The sequence below is a fragment of the Poromitra crassiceps genome (genome assembly GCF_964638095.1).
Source record: "Poromitra crassiceps genome assembly, chromosome: 12".
In the NCBI taxonomy this organism is placed as follows: domain Eukaryota; kingdom Metazoa; phylum Chordata; class Actinopteri; order Beryciformes; family Melamphaidae; genus Poromitra; species Poromitra crassiceps.
In genome coordinates, this window is record NC_139632.1 from 14,549,568 (window position 1) to 14,569,103 (window position 19,536).

General features: G+C 47.2%; 1 protein-coding gene across 1 annotated transcript in view; it reads right to left on the reverse strand.

Annotated features, from left to right (window-relative positions):
• faf1 (Fas (TNFRSF6) associated factor 1) overlaps nucleotides 1–19,536 on the reverse strand; it is a 98,510-nt gene that overhangs the window by 55,117 nt on the left and 23,857 nt on the right. Inside the window, exons 7-8 of the mRNA XM_083646967.1 lie at nucleotides 13,649–13,754; nucleotides 5,270–5,356 (exon numbers count right to left, since the gene is read on the reverse strand). Coding sequence (XP_083503093.1) covers nucleotides 5,270–5,356; nucleotides 13,649–13,754 — 193 coding nt within the window. The remainder of the gene's footprint in view (nucleotides 1–5,269; nucleotides 5,357–13,648; nucleotides 13,755–19,536) is intronic.

Sequence of the window (19,536 nt, forward strand, 5' to 3'; positions counted from 1 at the left end):
CTTGCTCCCTTTTTCTTTGATTTCGCTCGTCTGGGGGAGCACTGTCAACACTTAGTGGGTCGGTAAAATAGATTATACACATTCAATACCTCCAATAATTGTACAGGAGACGTAAAAGGGATTGATCAACGCCCCACCGTCAAAAAAAAAAAAACGTTTTTTTTGACGTATCCATACGTCGCTGGCAGTCAAGCGCTGGATTTTTTTTGACGTATGCATACGTCGCTGGCAGTTAACGTGTTAACAACCGCTTGACAGCGGCATTAGTCCCGCCCGTTGTGCCGTTTATTGACACCGATTGGCTAATCATTAGTCCCTCTCGGCGCTCATTGGCTCGGCATTCTTGTTAACCGAGGAAAAGTAATTTGCATATGAAGATGCCAGACCAAGAGCAGCCACTGGAGAGTAAGCAGTTACGAAAGGTGTCTGGACCCAGGCAACTTCAGCCGCCCCATAACCCTAAATAGGAATAAGTGGGTATATGGATACTGTAATACACATATGTATGTATGTTTTTACTGTGTTGCGATTCCCATTTTCCATATAAATGCTAAGAAATATTTACCATTACCTTCACCCGGGTCCATACTCCATAGACTCTGCCTGCTAGAAATGAGCATCACCTCACCTTGCCACAGCTAGCTTAGACCTTCCATTCAACTTCCTTAGTCTTACACCTCATACAATAACCCTGTGCACTGAATAAACTGTGATCTGTTGTTCAGTGCTACCTGAGAATTATCCATCCTGATCCGATTTCAACTCTCTATGTGGCTTTGAATAGTTCAGAGCACAATAAACAATGAAACACATTGAGGGGACAGTATCAGGGAGGGTGACGTAAAACAAAAACACTAGTTTCTCTCAAAAGGTGAGAATTTATTTTCAACAAACTACTCTCTCCTACGCTAACAACACGTAACATAATCCAAGAAACAATACCCTCACTCAAATGGCCTCTTTCTTGGAACGCAGAAGGAATAGACAGCCTAATTAATTCAATAAATTAGCTAAACTATCATCAGAAAGATGTGTGAAAAATGGATTGTCTGCCACCTGGTATGTTGTTGATGCAATTGTTGGGCCATATAGCAGCCTGTGGAGCAGAGGCAGGCTGAGGGGGCATCAGACTGGCTGCGACAACGACACAAGGAACAATCAACTCAAATCAACTACTGCAGCAGCCCTGCTAGAAACAACTACAGTGCCATCACGCGCACGCACACACACACACACACACACACAAATATGCACACGCACACACACAAACACAAGCAAGCAAACACATGCATTTCACATGCACGCGCGTGCACAAACACACACACACAATAAGGCAAAGCAGTGCTAAGTATTAATCGATTGTGACTGCAAGGGGGCTGGTGTGTGCACTGTGCAGAGTTAAATGTAATCTGAGGGCTGTTTATTGGTCCAAACCCCAGGAGATGAGACTAGGCTAATGAGCTCGGCAGTAACACTGCCTGCCGGGCCCTGGGCTTCTCTCTGTTAATACCCTCAGACGTTTCAATAAGAGGACTGGGGCTCGAGCACAGCCCATTATTACACGTCTGTCTCTGTGCTTTTTAATATCGGCTCATCCAGGAAACGCAGACGCCGCAGATCCCCGTTAGCCAGGTGCCGACCGGGCCTGCGAAGCCACAATGAGCTGCAATCTATTCAGGATCCCTGCCAATCATATTTACAGCTACCTACTATGGGGACTGGCCACGGCTCACTGACAATCAAAGGCCAGGAAAAAAACTAGTTTTCCGTTTCTTTTCTTTTTTTTTTACATTATTTTGATTACTCACTTGAGCGTGATTGAGCTGGCTTGGTGACAGAGCTCTCCAAGTACACGCTTGCTGGTTTATAGTCAAGTGGTTAGGTTACATCAAATTCACATTGACTTCACACTTTTATATATATTTTTGCAAAAATATAAAATGAAAACGATTGTACAAAAATCTGTGTATTTAATTCAAATGTGTGTAGCTTTTATTTTCAAAAGCAAAACTGCTTGAAAAGAATGCATAAAAGAATGCATAAAATCCACTTTTATGTCTTCGATATCAAAAAGTCCTTAATGCAATACCAATACCGGAAGTGTGGGGGGCAAGAGAGTAAACAGTGCGTCGCTGTCTGTACTGCCGCCCACACTTCCGGAATGGTATTGCATCAAGGACTTTTTGATATCAAAGACATAAAAGTGGATTTTATGCAACAAGTTGGAAGCGACAACATCTGTCGCTATTTAGAAGAGGATGTTAGGCATCAGATAGGGTCTTCACTTCAAGTTTCTGGCTCAGGTAAGACATCTTTTGAGATGTAGCCGCGAGAGTGGAAAGCTGGTCAATGGGGAAATGTTATGTGGTTGGCCGGGCGCTAATGCTCATGCCCCGGCTAGTGGGGTAAATGGCTACCATGGTTGTATGGTGATAATAACCATTGTTCAGATGCCTTATTCCATCATTTCTTTTCATTGCATCAAGCATTTATAGTATATTATATAATAATGTATTTCCACACCTGACCTATAGTGAGGCCTTATGATGCACTAATGTCATATCTACATTTATTTTTTTATTTGCTTTATAAATCAGTGTCCTCATGGATGCGCTCTCAAAGCCCTGAGCTATTGAAGTGAGGGAAACGGGCTTCATAAAACCACTTTTCTTCTTAAACTCTTGCTATTATTCTAGTATTCCAGTATTTCTTACTTAACACAAATCCACTATATTTTTTGAGACCAGTTAAAATCCCAAAATACACAAAACCAATGTATCCGATATTTCAAACAAATGTCGCCCACACGCTTCCTCTCTCTCTGGTAAATATAAGGAAAAAGGATCAGATAAGATCAGATCTATTGCTCCTCGGTGCACCAACATCCTGAACACATAGCATGATTTTTTTTCTTTTTCGATGGCTGTGGGTAGCACACTTCCTCTACTAACGTGAACAGGAAAGCCATCCAGTGCCAGTGGTTGAGGCTGCAAGTTGGAAACGTAAGTGATGTGGTGACAATGTGACATGATACAACACTTTCATTCTAAACTGAGGCCACCACATGCCCACAAAGTGCTTTCACATTTGAACCAAGAGTTGTATTTTGTTGCAATTCCAGGCTGTTACTGAACACCTACCTTGAGGTCTACAAAGGTAATGCTAACATTAATAAATCCACATCGTAGCTGTATGGTTTGGCTTTAGAATTGTCTGCTCTTAGCTGTAACACAACAAAATAAAGCAAACAATCGGCTACAGAGAAAGGACGTATAACCTTTTGTCCTTTGCCCCTTCAGGCACATTAACGGATGCGAATGTATCTGCTTTCATCACTAAATGTTAAACGCTCGACTTAAAAGAGTAAAAACAGGTGCACTTATTGTTCGTTCACTTTGACAAGAGCATTTGAATGATGGATAATGGGCGGCTCATAGAATAGAGTGTATCCATCAAAACAGTGCATACACAGAACAGGTTATCCTTTAGTGACCACAAATAGGAATGTATTCTTCTTCTTCTGTTCCACCATAAAACCAAACAGAAGAAGAAGAAGAAGAAAATAAGTACATCCGGGTCACTTCCAGTGTTCACTCACTGTAGTTAGCTGTACAGTATGTAGCTTAGCTTGATATATACACGGATGATATGTATCTGTTTTAGAGAATATAAATGATTCACTTGAATTAAATGGCCGCCCATATGGAGTAACGTCATATATGGATTGCAAGCTGCAGCCGGGAATACCTATGTGACTGACAGCAAACAGAGCAGGCTGGGTCGCACCGGCAGGACAGAGGTACATTAGATCGCTCTCATCTCGTTCTCTCTCATATATAATAAACATATGACCTGCTGTGTGTCTGAAAATAAGTATAAATAATATTTACAAGACATAAATACAGGTATTTCACATGCACTGTTTTCCTCGTTTTGAGGTCGCAGTTCAAGCTGATTATCGTTTCTGCTGATGCTAATCAAACCAAAGTTGTCAGGGTGACTTAAACATCATATTTAAAGCTGGAAATAAGGTCCAGGGTGTAAAAAAACAGAATTTTCCTTTAAAGCTTAAAATAGAAACTTTGTAGTCAACTGTCTTCGGTGGCATAGAGCCAGTTTAGGTATAAGATAAATATAACACCACCAAAAAACTACACAGTCAAAAGTAAAATCACAGAGATCAAAAAAAGAAAATGTTAGCTGAGGGCTAACACAAGAATGTGTGCACAACAGCTCCACAATGTAGCATAATAAACCAGCCCATACAATTAGCATGGGAACACATATGCTGTCAAAGAAGGCGTGAGACAAAAGGGGTCAGGGGTTCTTCAAGGTTCTGTATGAGGCCCGCTTCTGATCAGCTTGACTATGAGCAGGGTGAATGGCTGGGAAGAGTGACCCTGGGGCGCGAGAGGTCAGGGAGACTCAATGATGTGAGCTTTAACGTCCACAGATGCAGGACACGGGACGGCGACCCTCTTTGACATCTTAATTAGCTTCAACATCTTACTCTTCTGCTTTTGACAGATGCCTTTAGCATGGATTACAGGTGTGAAACAGTTTCCACTGCAATTTACTGTTCTCAACATAATTGTAAATCCATAAGTATAATGATGAGCTTTCATCTGTGTTGGGCTTTTGACAACCTTTAGGGGTGTTTTCAGACCTGCCTAGTCTGGTTCCTTGTTTTAGACCAGACGTGAGAATGATACATTGTTTAGTTTTTCAGCTGGTTTGGTTTGGTTTGACACCAGGAAAAAACCAATCTGGCAGGATGCCAACCCTCCCACATCGAGGTCAGCTCATGTTCACACCACAAACGAACCGTACCAGAGTTCTTTTGGAACCACACCGAGACCACGTCTCCAGCGAGGTTTCGGTGCTGTTGCTTGGTCCACTTCTGGTGAGCACCAGAGTTCGATTGCTGCATCCACAACTGCTCAAATGAACCGCACCAAGGGGGAAAATAAATTCTAGTGCGATTCAAATGAACCAAACAAGGTAGGTGTAAAAATGCACTGAGATTGTTTTTTTTATGTCATGAACCAGTGATGGGTGATGGCTATGTAAAAGATACAATAGGGCAAATATAGAAGCATGTGCTATAGACATTTTTCCACGGCAATGTGGAGAGATGCCCAGAGATGTACATTTGTGGCTAACTGTTTAATTCATTAATATATTTTGTGTGTGTTTGTGTGCGTTTGGGCGTGTACGTGTGTGTGTGTGTGTGTGTGTGTGTGTGTGTGTGTGTGTGTGTGTGTCTTACAGAATCATCAGATGCTGAGGCAGGCCATCCGTCCCACTGTTGGTGCCGCACTGGGATGTTGGTCAAGTCTGAAACATTCCTCTTCACCTGCAGACACAAACATAAGCTAAAATCACTACTATATATTCATTCAAGAATATAGAAGACTTTAGATCTACACAACCCTAGTGATTAGAAAGGATCAAACAAATTACAAACACAATAAATCACTACTCAGCTCTCTGAATCTCTGAATCTAATTCTGTCATAAAAAGGGCACTATTAAATGCTATTAAAATTCAAATGAAGCTAAACGTCCTTTATGATTAATAAAAGGGTGCGTGTGGATGAATATATTTCGAAGAAGTGCTTCAATTTCAGATTTTTTTTAAATACAGTAAATACAATATAGCAACAAGAGCTACATGATGGCACTGTCTGTCCAGCGACATGAAGACTAACAGGGATGGAGGAAGAGAATGGAGGAGAAGATGAGGGGTGGTGGTGGGGGGGGGGGGGGGTTGCAGAAAGAGAAAGCCAGTGTTATCAGCATTCCTGGGATGCCTGGACTAATGCTCAGCAACAACAGCCCCACACTCTGAAATGAACAGTATTTCTCTTCTCCCATTCACGCGCGGACGCTCTATCTGCGTCACTTAATAACATTCCGTGCTTTTTAAACAGTTAGCAGAGCGGCAGCGCCTGTCCCGCCGAGCGCCCGCGTTTCACCGTCCAGCGCGGGGTTTGTTGCTTTAAAGCCCCGACGCCAGCCTGATGTGCGCCAGCCGAAGGTGATCAAAGCGCCCGGCGTCGGCGTCTGAGCGCCGGCGGCCGCGGATTCTAGTGCATTACTTCCGCAGAATGGCGCCCTGTAGGGCCCGCGGGGGCTGGACACTGATGCTGAGACAACTGTCTATTGTGGAGGGAAAGCTCCCTCCAGTCCGCGCACACACAGGTCAAATCCTGCCTTTGGAAGCGGCGCTGTGGGGACACGATGTATCCTTGGGCACAACGCAAGGCTGCTGGTCACGGAGGTGGAAACTTCAAGAACGCTACAAACACAAAGTCAAAGCCAATGTCAGGGAAAGCAGGAAAGGCGCTGCAAAAACACTGAACTATGAAGGGGCGGACTTGGCTTGGGCGCAAAGTCCTATTGTATTTTATATTACTGCACTTTGCGTGCGTGTGTGTGTGTGTGTGTGTGCGTGTGTGTGTGTGTGACTGAGAACATAAACTCATAAACATAGCAACTGTAAGACCAAAAAGATTATGATTAGCCAATGGCAAAGAATTATATATTTCAAAATCAGCCTTTATCCATCTGTCAAGGCATCAAAAAATGATGTTCTATCTAAAGTTATCACTCTCACAAAATATATAATTTATTTGCGCTGGCACACAAAAAGCACTCCACAGTACAACTGTGAAGGGGAAAAAAACAATGATAAAGCAGTGACACAGTCGGTCCTCCGTCTTCCTCTCCTAAATCCCACAGCACACAGCGCTCGGTGCTTCTATCCTTATGAAGAGAAGCTATGGGCAGGATAGCTGCGCTGGGGGTCAGGCCGGGTGGCCAGTGTTATTACAGAGTGTAATATCTATGTTTGACCAGCCGGACTACAGGGATTTGACTGACCGAGCGGCCGGCCGGCCGATGAATAGAGGGGAGAAAGAGAGGAGAGGAGAGGCATAAACACTAGTAATGAAGAGGCTGCAGTCAGAGGTTAAAGCAGCATCAGAGAAACAACAAACTAACGCACCCACCATGGAGAGAGTGAAGGTGAGAGAGGCGGAGGAGTAGGAGGAGGTGGAGGAGGAGGAGGAGGAGGAGGAGGAGGAGGAGGAGGAGGAGGAGGAGATGGAGAGGGGAGGAGGAGATGGAGAGGAGAGTGGAGGAGGAGATGGAGAGGAGAGGGAGAGGAGAGTGGAGGAGGCGATGGAGAGGAGAGTGGAGGAGGAGATGGAGAGGAGAGTGGAGGAGGAGATGGAGATGGAGAGGAGAGTGGAGGAGGAGATGGAGAGAAGAGTGGAGGAGGAGATGGAGAGGAGAGTGGAGGAGGAGATGGAGAGGAGAGTGGAGGAGGAGATGGAGAGGAGAGTGGAGGAGGAGATGGAGATGGAGAGGAGAGTGGAGGAGGAGATGGAGAGAAGAGTGGAGGAGGAGATGGAGAGGAGAGTGGAGGAGGAGATGGAGAGGAGAGTGGAGGAGGAGATGGAGAGGAGAGTGGAGGAGGAGATGGAGAGGAGAGTGGAGGAGGAGATGGAGAGGAGAGTGGAGGAGGAGGTGGAGAGGAGAGTGGAGGCGGACATTAAAAGGCCCACCTGGCAGCGGAGAACCTGACCTCGCCGCAGAAAGACAACACAGCGGGCCTAACCACCTGAAACTACACAGCCACAAACTGCAGTTAATTACAGAGAGCTTTTCTGACCAACTGAATGAAAACTAAAGGATGGTACTTGGAGCACAAGCTGATGCAATAGTATCAACGACTTTAAAAAGAACAAAAGTAGTTGAACATAAAGCAATCCAATTTAGTGATGCAAAAAAAAATATAGCAGATTGAGAGGAGGTGACGTAGTGCCTTGGCCCTCATTTGTATAGGTCAGGGGTGGGCAACTGTTTTTCATGGGGGGCCACATGAGAAACCCAGATTGTTGCCGGGGGCCGAACAAATATTGTCACGCCGTAACCCATGGATGGGCAACTTTGATGATAGAGAGGGCCACAAAAAAATGTCCTCGCTACCAGTTTTTGCTGAGGGCTGAACGGCGCCAGCGCGAAACATTTTGGGCATTTGAAGCCAGGTTTAGAGGAATAACTCATTTTAAATTGACAGTTGTGATGTCATTATTCAGTCTTAACCACCAATATTTGATCCTTTTCTCACTCACTCCTATGTCTCTCCCTCTTCAGTGCTTGAAATTAACTTTTTTGACCACCTGCCAATATGGCTGCTAGATTTTAAAGTTACCAGCCAATTCGAATTTCCACTAGCCGAAATGTTTTTCTTGAAATAAACCAGAATATGAGTGGGTTATTTTAAGCTTAAGTATCAGTAAGTGGCCCGGGATTCTCAAAGCCTGTGTTGAGGGTCACACAAGAACAAAAATGCACTCTTGAAGCTAAATAAATCCAAAACCAACAAGTTAATTATTAAAATTTCTACTTCAATGTAGAACAGTCATTTCTTACACATGAGATTACTTTTAGCCTTTTAGTCATAAATATTATTGAAATATATTCCATATTCCAGACTGAAATGCTATAACAGAAGAGTATTGGCCAGAATGACATGAACATTTGGACACTTATTCAGCGGGTATCTTGCATGTTGCGTTCAGGTGCACTGTAAAAAAAAAAAAAAAAAAAAAAAAATTTTTTTTTTTTTTTTTTTTTTTGCAATTCCATCGCGGGCCACACAGGGGGCGCCGGCGGGCCGCATACGGCCCGCGGGCCGTATGTTGCCCATGTATGGTATAGGTAGTGTAAGTTTTGGTTGTAGTGCCTAGACCTCAGTCACAATGCCCCATAGTGTGAATATGCTGGCCACAGCGGCCATACTGTGGGGATCAGTACTGTCTAATGCTGCCCCCTGTCTGCCATGAAAACCCATCTCACTAGTGAAAGTAAGTTCAACTACCACAAATTGAACGATAGTATTTCTTATTTCATTGATTTCCAAATGACACATTTGACATGGTAATTTGGAGCTTATAATTACTAACTTAAATTTGCTTTAAGAACATAAATTAATGGGCACATCTTCAGTGCCTACTGCCCAGGTGGGTTATCTCGTCGTAAGGGCCTTTCTCTCTGTGTGGAGTTTGCATGTTCTTCCCGTGCTCCCCCAGGGGGGTTCCTCCGTATATAACCCCCCCACTAAAAACATGCAGAAGATCAGATCGTCATCGTCATCCGACCAGTGACGACAACATCCGAAGTTGGTCCCCGGGCGCTGTACGAGAAAGCGACCACTGCTCCTGGCCTGCCCCTCGGAGGAAAGGACATGCCTGGATGGGTTAAATGCAGAGGACACTTTTCACCGGCCACCGTCAGCATGAGTGTGTTGTGGCCGCATGCATGTGTTGTGGTGTTCGTGTGACAATAAAAGAGGGGCTTGTCCGTTACGAGAGAGTTTTTTTTTTTGGTTCAGATATCATTACAGGATACTGAGCTGACGCCAAAATGGAAAGAGACCAGCGGTTGGTAAAAGTGTGGTTACATGCTTAGACATTTATTTTGCATGGCCAGAGTTTGAACTACATGCACGAGCTTACAGACGCTAAAATGTAAAAAGGAACGCCTGTATGAATATCCGAATTTAAAATCAAAGTCTTAAACAAAATCAGATGCTGTTGCCGAGGCTGTGACGAAGCAGCATGTATGAGCCGGTTATACGCCGCATTTGCTAGACTGGGCTGTGGTGCTGAACTGCTGGGCAAACACACCGCACGGCAAAATTAATGATCCAATCACTGTAAATGCCAAGTGCCTGTAATCCCTGGCTGGAAGGAAATCAAAGAGAAGAAAAGGTTGCTGTTAAAACAGTCACAAGCTCTCTCTCTCGCTTTCTCTCTCTCTTTCTCTGTGTGTCCCTTGAGCACCAGATGCCTTTCTTTCATTCCTATTTTTCTATCTATCCTTCCTTGTTGCTCTGTTGTCCCGCCTGCGTTTGGTTCCTATATGCACCCCCACCCCCCCGCCCCCCTCCCCCAGCTGCGGGGTAGGGACGGGCCCCGTGGGGCAGTAGAGAAGGGAAATCCCTGGGACAACTGGTATGGTCACGGACGTCCCGGGACCCAGCGGCCACCCCTATTCTACCCTCTTACTTCCCTGGCAAACATTTGCTCTCCAGCTTAGCCCGCGAGCTAGCCAGCAACTTACCCCCACACTCTTGTCTGGGAATGCCAATCAGAGTCTACACAGCCCTGAGGGGTTGTAGAGATGGAGAGAGAGGGAGAGGCTGGAGAGAAGGGACAACTGGTGAGAGAGAGGGATGGAGAATGGAGGGATAGAGATGGGGGGGGGGGGCAGTTCCCTGGGAGCCACAAGGCAAAGACAAACAAGAAGACAGGACTCTATCCCCATTGATATGCACATGCAGGGCCCGTCGGCCAGTCTTCTGCTAAGACAAAAGGGAGGACGGGCGAGAGAACGCGGCTCTGTAGTGGAGTCCATGTGTGTCTGTGAGTGGACACAGTATGAGCAGAAAGGACAGGCAGACTGGCTGAATATGGTGTGTTACTTCTTCTTTGTTGCATTCTTCTCCGGTCTTCTTATGAGAGAAATGCAACACCCCCCCCTCTTGTTTGTGTCTTTATTTCACTGTTCCACATACCACTCCTAGTCCTTACTCCTAGTCCTTACTCCTAGTCCTTACTCCTAGTCCTTACTATGAGCGTCAACAACCACTCCAAGGCAAACCTCAATGAGATCACCCACAACTATATAACACTAATTTGATTGCCTTTACTCGCAGGCCAATTGCACCTGTAGCTCTCCACACTAGTTATTGAACCCTCTCATCAGTCTGCAGATGGTGTGTGTGTCCACATGCTGTAATGATGTATTACGTCCCAACACATTCGGGTGGAAAGGAAAGGAGGCGCTGTTCCCTGTCTAAAGAGTAAATATATAAAGAGTAATGGTCAACACGGGGCAAACAGAGTGCAGATCTGTGCAGGTTAAAGTTCTGGGCCTCATTTTCACCGCAGGGGGTCTCGGGACGCCTAAAGACAAGCATGCGTGAGGAAAAGACCACGACATGGAGGCCTGTTTGAGGCCGCATTGTCCCGTCTCCATCCCCTATGGCCCCTGACAGCCCCCCCCCCCCCCCCCCCCCACCAAGCCGGCAGTCCTTTCCCTCCTTTCTGTGTCCATGGTCTCCCCCCCACCACCACCACACCACAGGGACCCCTCCCCAGTGTTTGTAATCCCAGCAGAAACACTTAAGGTTCACAGTGGGCGCTCATCAAAACCATCTGCCTGAGAAGAGAGAGAGATGAGGAGGGAGGAGAGAGGGAGGGAGAGAAGAGGGAGGAGGGAGAGAAAAGCAGGGAGGGAAGTTGCCTCCCCCAGTTCAGAACCTGGCTGTACTAATCTGTTCAATTAGCACCATTACAAGCCCTGCTAGTAGGCTGATTATTATGACTGTAATGGTCGCCTGCGCTGAGGAGCCAGGCCCAGGCAGCGCTGAGGAGCCAGGCCCAGGCAGCGCTGAGGAGCCAGGCCCAGGCAGCGCTGCTGAGGAGCCAGGCACAGGCAGCGCTGCTGAGGAGCCAGGCCCAGGCAGCGCTGCTGAGGAGCCAGGCCCAGGCAGCGCTGCTGAGGAGCCAGGCCCAGGCAGCGCTGCTGAGGAGCCAGGCCCAGGCAGCGCTGCTGAGGAGCCGGGCCCAGGCAGCACTGAGGAGCCAGGCCCAGGCAGCGCTGAGGAGCCAGGCCCAGGCAGCGCTGCTGAGGAGCCAGGCCCAGGCAGCGCTGCTGAGGAGCCAGGCCCAGGCAGCACTGAGGAGCCAGGCCCAGGCAGCACTGAGGAGCCAGGCCCAGGCAGCGCTGCTGAGGAGCCAGGCCCAGGCAGCGCTGAGGAGCCAGGCCCAGGCAGCGCTGAGGAGCCAGGCCCAGGCAGTGCTGAGGAGCCAGGCCCAGGCAGCGCTGAGAAGCCACAGGCCCAGGCAGTGCTGAGGAGCCAGGCCCAGGCAGCGCTGCTGAGGAGCCAGGCACAGGCAGCGCTGCTGAGGAGCCAGGCCCAGGCAGCGCTGCTGAGGAGCCAGGCCCAGGCAGCGCTGCTGAGGAGCCAGGTCCAGGCAGCGCTGAGGAGCCAGGCCCAGGCAGCGCTGAGGAGGAGCCAGGCCCAGGCAGCAGCGGGCTGTAGGGGACAGGGGCACAAAGCCACGAGGCTTAGGAGGACGAAGCAATTTCACCGAGTGGAATCAAGTTGCTGCTAAGTGAGAGAAGAAATAATGAGCCTGGAATGTAACAGGCATGCTCCATAAAGGAAACCCAATCTGAAAAATAGGAAGTTAAAATGATCCCAAACCACCACAGAATTACAGAGTGATAATATCTCAACTCTGATAGATGCCATTCATCAGTGTTTTCAGTACAACATGATGATCAGTTAATTTGCCTGTGAGATAATGATCAAGAGAGAGACCCACTCCCCACTCGGTCCTCGGGGAGCTTGTTTCCCCTCACCTGTGACAGCAGGCTACCCACTGTGAATAATAAATGACACCGGCTCAGGTCTCCCTCTCTGCAGGGGGGTTAGGAACAGGACAGGACAAGGCACGAGTGTGCAGCGCAAGACTACAATATACTTATGAAGATGGGACGTTTATTTTAATTGATTTAAAATGAACTGTACTATGCCTCTGTATCAGCTTCTCTATTATGATGTCAGCTCTCTATATGCGTCATTGCACCTTATAAAGCCGGGGTGCGGTTGGGGTCATGGGCCTTGCTCAAGGGCACGTCGGTGGTGGTAATGAGGGAGGGGCAAGTGATGCCTTTTCACTTTCCCCACCCAGATTTATCCTGCCGGTCCCGGGGATTGAACCTACAACATTCCGGTCACAAGCTCGCTTCTATAACCTTTAGGCCACCACTGCGCCCCCCCCCCCCCTGCCCCTCCCCCTTCCCGATGCAGTTGTGACAGTAATAAATGATGGGTAGGAAGGCGGACTGCCTTCACACTGGAGTCTAGTGTGAATGAACGGTGAATATTTCATTATGCTACCAAATCCACTGTTTAGTTACAGGTGAAGAAAATGAATGTACTTTCAGTCCCCCTCCATCGCTCCCACATGACTAGATCAGTGTTCAGTCATTTAGAGCACCGCCTCCACTGTTGAGACTGGAGAGAGACAAGAGGGACGCATGGTGTGTGTGTGTGTGTGTGTGTGTGTGTGTGTGGGGGGGGGGGGGGGGGGGGAGTGTACCAGAGCGCAGCTGTGAGAGTAATTATGTGCTCGGAAATGTGATCATTTGTGATGAATAATGAATCGATGGCTGAGATAGACTAGCAATGTCTGGCAAATGGAATGAAAGCTGCATGAAGGGAAAGTAGAATCAGGTACAATGATATAAAGTACCGCTATGTGTGAGAGGGAAAGTGCATGACTGCCAGAGACAAGCTGTTTAGACTGTAGGTCTAGTTTGTTATTTTGGACAGGGGACAGACTGTCCTGTGCTGTGTTCTAGTTTACTACGTGTGTGTGTGTGTGTGTGTGTGTGTGTGTGTGTGTGTGTGTGTGTGTGTGTGTGTGTGTGTGTGTGTGTGTGTGTGTGTGTGTGTGTGCATGTGTGCGTGCGTTTCTGACCCTCCGTATTGTGGGCGTGCATTTCTGATGTCCTGTATGATGTGTGTGTGCGCTTGTGTGTTTGTTTGTGTAGTTTCTGACCTCCTGTATGGTTCTGGAGCCGGGGAAGTTGAGGCTGTAGTCCCTCTGGGCCTCGCGATGACTGATCACCAGCAGGAAGTTCTGGTTTAGCGACTCTGGGAGGGCACTGAACAGAGATAGACAGAAAGAATTCATTAATACACAGGACAAGATGTTACTATCCCTCGTGCCAAAATCCAAGGTAAATAGAAGCCCAATGCAGATTAAAAACAAGCAAACAAACGAGTGATATAACCACCATCAGATGTAACACCATAGGAGACATCAGGCTACACCGTCATAGATCTACAGTCATTCCACAGATGGTCCAATCAGCAGTTACCTACCCTAGCCAACAGCAGTATGCAGCATGTCATTGGGGTTCTCAAGTGGGCACATTCTTTCACCGATGTTTCGTTAAGTTAGCCCCGCCCCCACCACACCTCAAGAAGGCTTCACGATGTAATCCAGCGTCCTAGAAACACCACCGCACAACTCCATTTTACCTCACCATCTAAAGCCTTCCATCAACCTAGCATTATCTTAGCCTTAAGGTCCTTCCTTACACACCGGGAGTGTTATTTTCGTGAGATTAATTCGCATGTCAATCATATTTCTAGAACCTATATCAGTCAATGCAACCGTGCATACCACAGCTAACCACGATTTTTCGGAAATTCGCGTCTGACGTGTACACATCTGTTGCTGTGATTGACAGGTGGGTCAAAATTCGCATCGCAATTTCCTGCTGTATATTCGCATCGGTCTTGAAGTGTAACAGCCATTAGCCTTGGAACGTAGCCTTCACCTAGAATTAGCATCCCAGGTCGGTTTCCGTATGACATTCTTAACTACACCACCAATGGTATACAGCCAGACATAATCGATACGGCCGCCATACCCAATCTTCAGGCAACGATTCAGGCCTGTTGATGCGGACTGTCAGTCATGACCAGCACCAATAGAAATCAATCAACTCCACACAAGGCCTGAGGTTGTAGCAGGGGCGTCCCCAGCAAAATGAGTAAACTGTGTGATTTCACTAGGATTTCAATGACTAGAAGTTAGCCCAAGGAGAGAATGTAGTGCATGTACTTGGTCATAGCGTTCACTCTCTCTTGTTATCTCCCAAACCTACATTATAGTATACTTGCGCTGTTCACGTCAGCTGTGTCGAGTCACATTTTCGGGGAGCTGCCCTACGGCGCCTAGTCGCCTACTGCGAGGGCTTTGATGGCCGACGCGCTGGAGTCAAGTGAAGGGCAAGCTGAGACTAGTCAGTCTGATCACGGTAGCCTGCTGAGCGGGAGGGAGCAGGCCGACTGCTGTCACTCCTCCGGGGGCTAGTAGCCAACACCACTAGCTGTGCCTTAACAAGCCTGGCTACAGCTCCACTCAGCACAGCAGGCCGTCAGAGCTATGACCACCTGCACAGTAACAACATGGAGTCCACAACAATTGGCTATTAGTGCTATTAAATCTGGTGGTTATAAAACAGGCACAGAAGAAAGAGGCAGAGGTTTCCATATCTTCTTTAAAAGGTGCATTACGTAAGATTTCATTATCCAATAGCACAAAGTCACCATATCTGAGGCTTGGTCGATACCGATGACTCAACGACCGCCAGGTGCTGAGATTTCTGGCTTTCACAACAGCTACTCGAATATGGAGGACGGTACCAGATACCTATAATATAGATAAAGACACCTCATTGCAGGCTCCGCCAATAATAAGAAATGGGACTCTTCCGGTCCCCCAAATGGGCGTGGTTATCAGCTTGTCATTGGCTGTCTGTCAATACTAAAAAATTTGAAACGGATACAATACTCATTTGCAACAGTATGGATACCAGCAGTGGTTTCTCTGAATGAAAAATCAAACATACTACTGATTTCTCCCTCCCTATCATTGGTGGGTATCTGTTGCTTCAACAAGCTCAGTGTTCTGATAGGCTGATGAGTAGAGCAGGGGTAATCTGCTGTGTTGTGATAGGCTGATGAGTAGAGCAGGGGTAATCTGCTGTGTAAGTGCAACGTTTTTAATGAGTTTTTATTGGGCCTAGATGATGGAGATGCGTACATCTGTCCATCCATCTGTCTTTATTTCTTATGCCTCTTGATGTGTTGTCATACCCCCCACCGTGGTATCGAAAAATGGTATCGAGTATCGAGATTTTCCTGGGTATCGGCATCGAAGTAGAAATTCTACTATCGTGAACATCCCTAGGTGAGATATGAAAATGCACGCGAGTCGAAACATCTCACATCAAAACAGAGCATGGACAACACACGTTTGGGCGGGCCAAAAGAGCTCCAACCACTACTGTGAGAACGTCAACGACCTCACAGCCGACGTCAACGACCTCTCACGGTCGACGCCACGTCTTCCCGAACAGAGGCCAGGCCCGGCAGAACCACCTGTGAGGAAGGGGCTTGAAAGGGGGCAGAGTTTTCTGGACTGGCACCGTCGCGTCGCTTGCTCAGTAGCTTTAGAGACGTGACGGAGAGGATGTGAACAATGCAAAAGCAGACACTTTGTGTGCTTCACGTAGAGACGTGGGGGGGGGGTGGTGGTGGTGGGAGAGGAATCAAGTTTTGGAAGCATCATTTACAATAAGCTGTGAGGTTAAGTAGCGTTTTGAGCAAACGCTGGCTGGGTCTGTCAGGCTGAATATCAATGGGAGGCTTAAGGGCCGCGGCAGGCACTTAAATCAGGGCTCAGAACCGGAGGAGAGGAGGACGAAAGAGAGGGACGGATGGACGGACGGGGGAATTAATATGTAGCGCACACATTAATTATGCAATCACAGCCTTAATCTGCGCAGATCTGGACGAGCTTATGTTAACAGAAGCTCAAATTTACTGTAATGACAGCATATTTACATTGACTAAAACTACGAAATCAATATGTAAATGTAATGTTTGTTGTAGCTAACCGGGGGAAGATTGGAAATGTGTGGAGTGGGAAGGATGAATGCATATGTAATAGGGCTGAGCAGAAGGGAGAGGAGAGGGGAGATGTGTGTGTGTGTGTGTGTGTGTGTGTGTGTGTGTGTGTGTGCGTGTGCGTGTGCGTGTGCGTGTGTGTGTGCGCGTGTGTGTGTGTGTGTGAGCGGGGGGAGAGAGAGAGAGAGAGAGGAGTAGGGACACATAAATAAGGATCTAGCTAATATCATCATGATTTGTTTGGACACAGTCCCGGGCTGCTGCTGGCAGGCAGCTAGACTCCTAAACAGAGAGAGAGATAGAGGGTAAACCGAGAGGAAGTGTTACTCTGTCCTTGCGAGCAGAGAAGGAGGGGAAAAAAGGAACATCTTATCAGTCATTTATGGCAGAATGACAAGCCATTTGAAGGCTGCGTGGGTGGAGTTCTGTTCAAGATTTACTTTCAAAAACTGGATCACTCACTATTCTATAGTACAAATATTCAGAGGAGGGGGGGGGGGCACTGCGATTTGAGTCATCTCAATGCTGCACCTCAGCTCCCATCTGACTAAAGAGGACTGCTGGTTCCTACATGAAGCAGAAGAGATCAAGCTGTTTCAGGGGTAATATCCATCACTGATGTCCTTCAAAGCAGCCGTCTTCCCCATAGTCGCAGCAGCCCCCCCCAAGCAGTGCAGGGTTGCATGGCTCTGTTTGCTTCTGCCATTCGGATCTCTGTTTCTCCACACACACACACACACACACACACACACACACACACACACACACACACACACACACACACACAGCGACATCTGAGCCGGCCTGCACTGCAGCCACTCAGGAGGTACTTGACATGGCATAAGGGCGCCGGGAGGAAAATGTCATTTAACTTTATGGACGGAGAAAATGGAGCGTTTTGCAGGAGAGACGAGCAGGGTAAACAGATTGGTTTCATTCTGAGGTAAGCCTGTCGCCTCCGCTGTGGGTCCCCGCGGCACAGAGCAGACTCTAGACCTTATTAAACTAGCACTGCCAGACACACACACACACAATGTGACGTGCCTGCAAAACACAAATACCCATACACACATACACACAGACTTCCTCACGTGCACAACCTGCACAACCTCTCTCACACACACACACCCACTGATGTACACTTTATCAACCCCTTAAAACACACACACACACACAGACGCACAAAGCCAGGAGGACACACACTGAACTGACCACCTTGCCTGAGTCCAGCCTCTAACACACAGGAGGTCTCATCGACACACGGGGTCCTCTTACCTCCTCCACATTTTGCATCCACAACAAAACAGACGGACGCGAAAGCGCTCAGGCTCGGCTCTGTTTTGGTCTGCCATCTTGTCCCAAAGCTAATCAGCATGCTAGCTGTTAGATACTTTCCATCAGTGCAGCTATAGCCAGCCAGGCTAGCTAACTCCCTAAAGCATCTGTATCTCTGCTACAGGATAGCTGACACACGTGGGGGTGGGGTGGGGTGGGGTGGGGTGGGGGGGGTTCGGGAGACAGGAAGCCTTGAAACAAACACCCGACGCGGCGCCTAATGAATCATTTTTGCAATTTCAAATTTCTTTTTGAGAGTTCAAATTAAAATAACCTTTCGTTGAACAAACACGCTTCCTGAGAGCCGGAGCCGGGGGTGAAGAAACGAGTTGCCATTAAAATATTCATCGGGCCTTCATCATTTATGCAGGAGATTAGCTCCTCCTCGACACCCTCTCGTATTCACAGGCCGTCGTCAACATGGCCACGGAGAAAAGCCTTCTTTACAAGAGGCTTTAAGCGCGCCAGTCACTCACTCGCACATCACATCGCTAACGAGATAACGAGACCAGGGATGGATTATTCGCTGCACGGTGCAAAATCTCCCAAAGATTTCTTTCTTTCTAATCAAACAAGCGAAGTCAGATGAGTCAACCGGGCGGTATGATTTAATCAGTGGGTTTGCTTTAGGTGTGTGCGCCGAATGAGACCAGCTCGACAGAGTAATAATTGCCGGGCCATTATCAGTTAGGGCACATTTGCTCTTTTATTCAGCATCAATATGAAGCAAAGTGACGGGAATGTGGAAATAAAGTTTGGGTGGGAATTTGTCTTTCAAACTCTACTCATGGTACTGTATACATTAGCAAAATATGGATGTAGGAATGCTGTATAAAATATAGTGGGCATTTTAGTTATTGCCAGATACAGTATTGCAATTTTGTAGATAAATCACCATTCCTTTCAAAATAAGGTGAAATAAAGAAAGAGTTTCATTACTCTGATTCAAAATATAGAATTAAAGAAATAATTTAACTGGAAAAATTGGTTAACGTCTGGAACAATATTAGCAGCAGCATAGAGTTTAAGTAACTACTAAAACCTTTAATAATGACAATAACAAAAACTACACGTTTTTCTTTATTTTCTGTAGTACAGTAAAAGCAATGGGTCAGATCAGTGCAATTTTATCACAACTTGCTAGTTAGATGTAGCCCTGCAATCAGGACTGACTGAGTTTTGTCTACTGCAACAAATTTGCACACAGATTGCGTGTACCGCCGGCATGCGGCGTGTACAGGGTTTATTTTTACTGCAGGCTAACGGCTTGTCTGGTCGCTCTACAGGGGACTGCTCCCTCCTGCTCTGTGATCCGTCACCTAGCCTCTCCCAGTATGACAACAGGGGTCACTGTACATGCGCACACACACACTCACTCACTCACTCACACACACACACACACACACACACACACACACACACACACACACACACACACACCTTAATTTCAACCCCAACTGATCTCCACCAAAATAGTTTGACGCAGAATAATGAGCTTCTGACACCCAAAATGATATCGATGACACTTGGAGAAAATGGAAAGGGTGCTGCTAAAAAGACACAGCGGTTACTGGGGGTGTGAGAAGACAAGAGGAGAGAAAGAGAGAACAGAGAGCGAGGGAGGGAGGA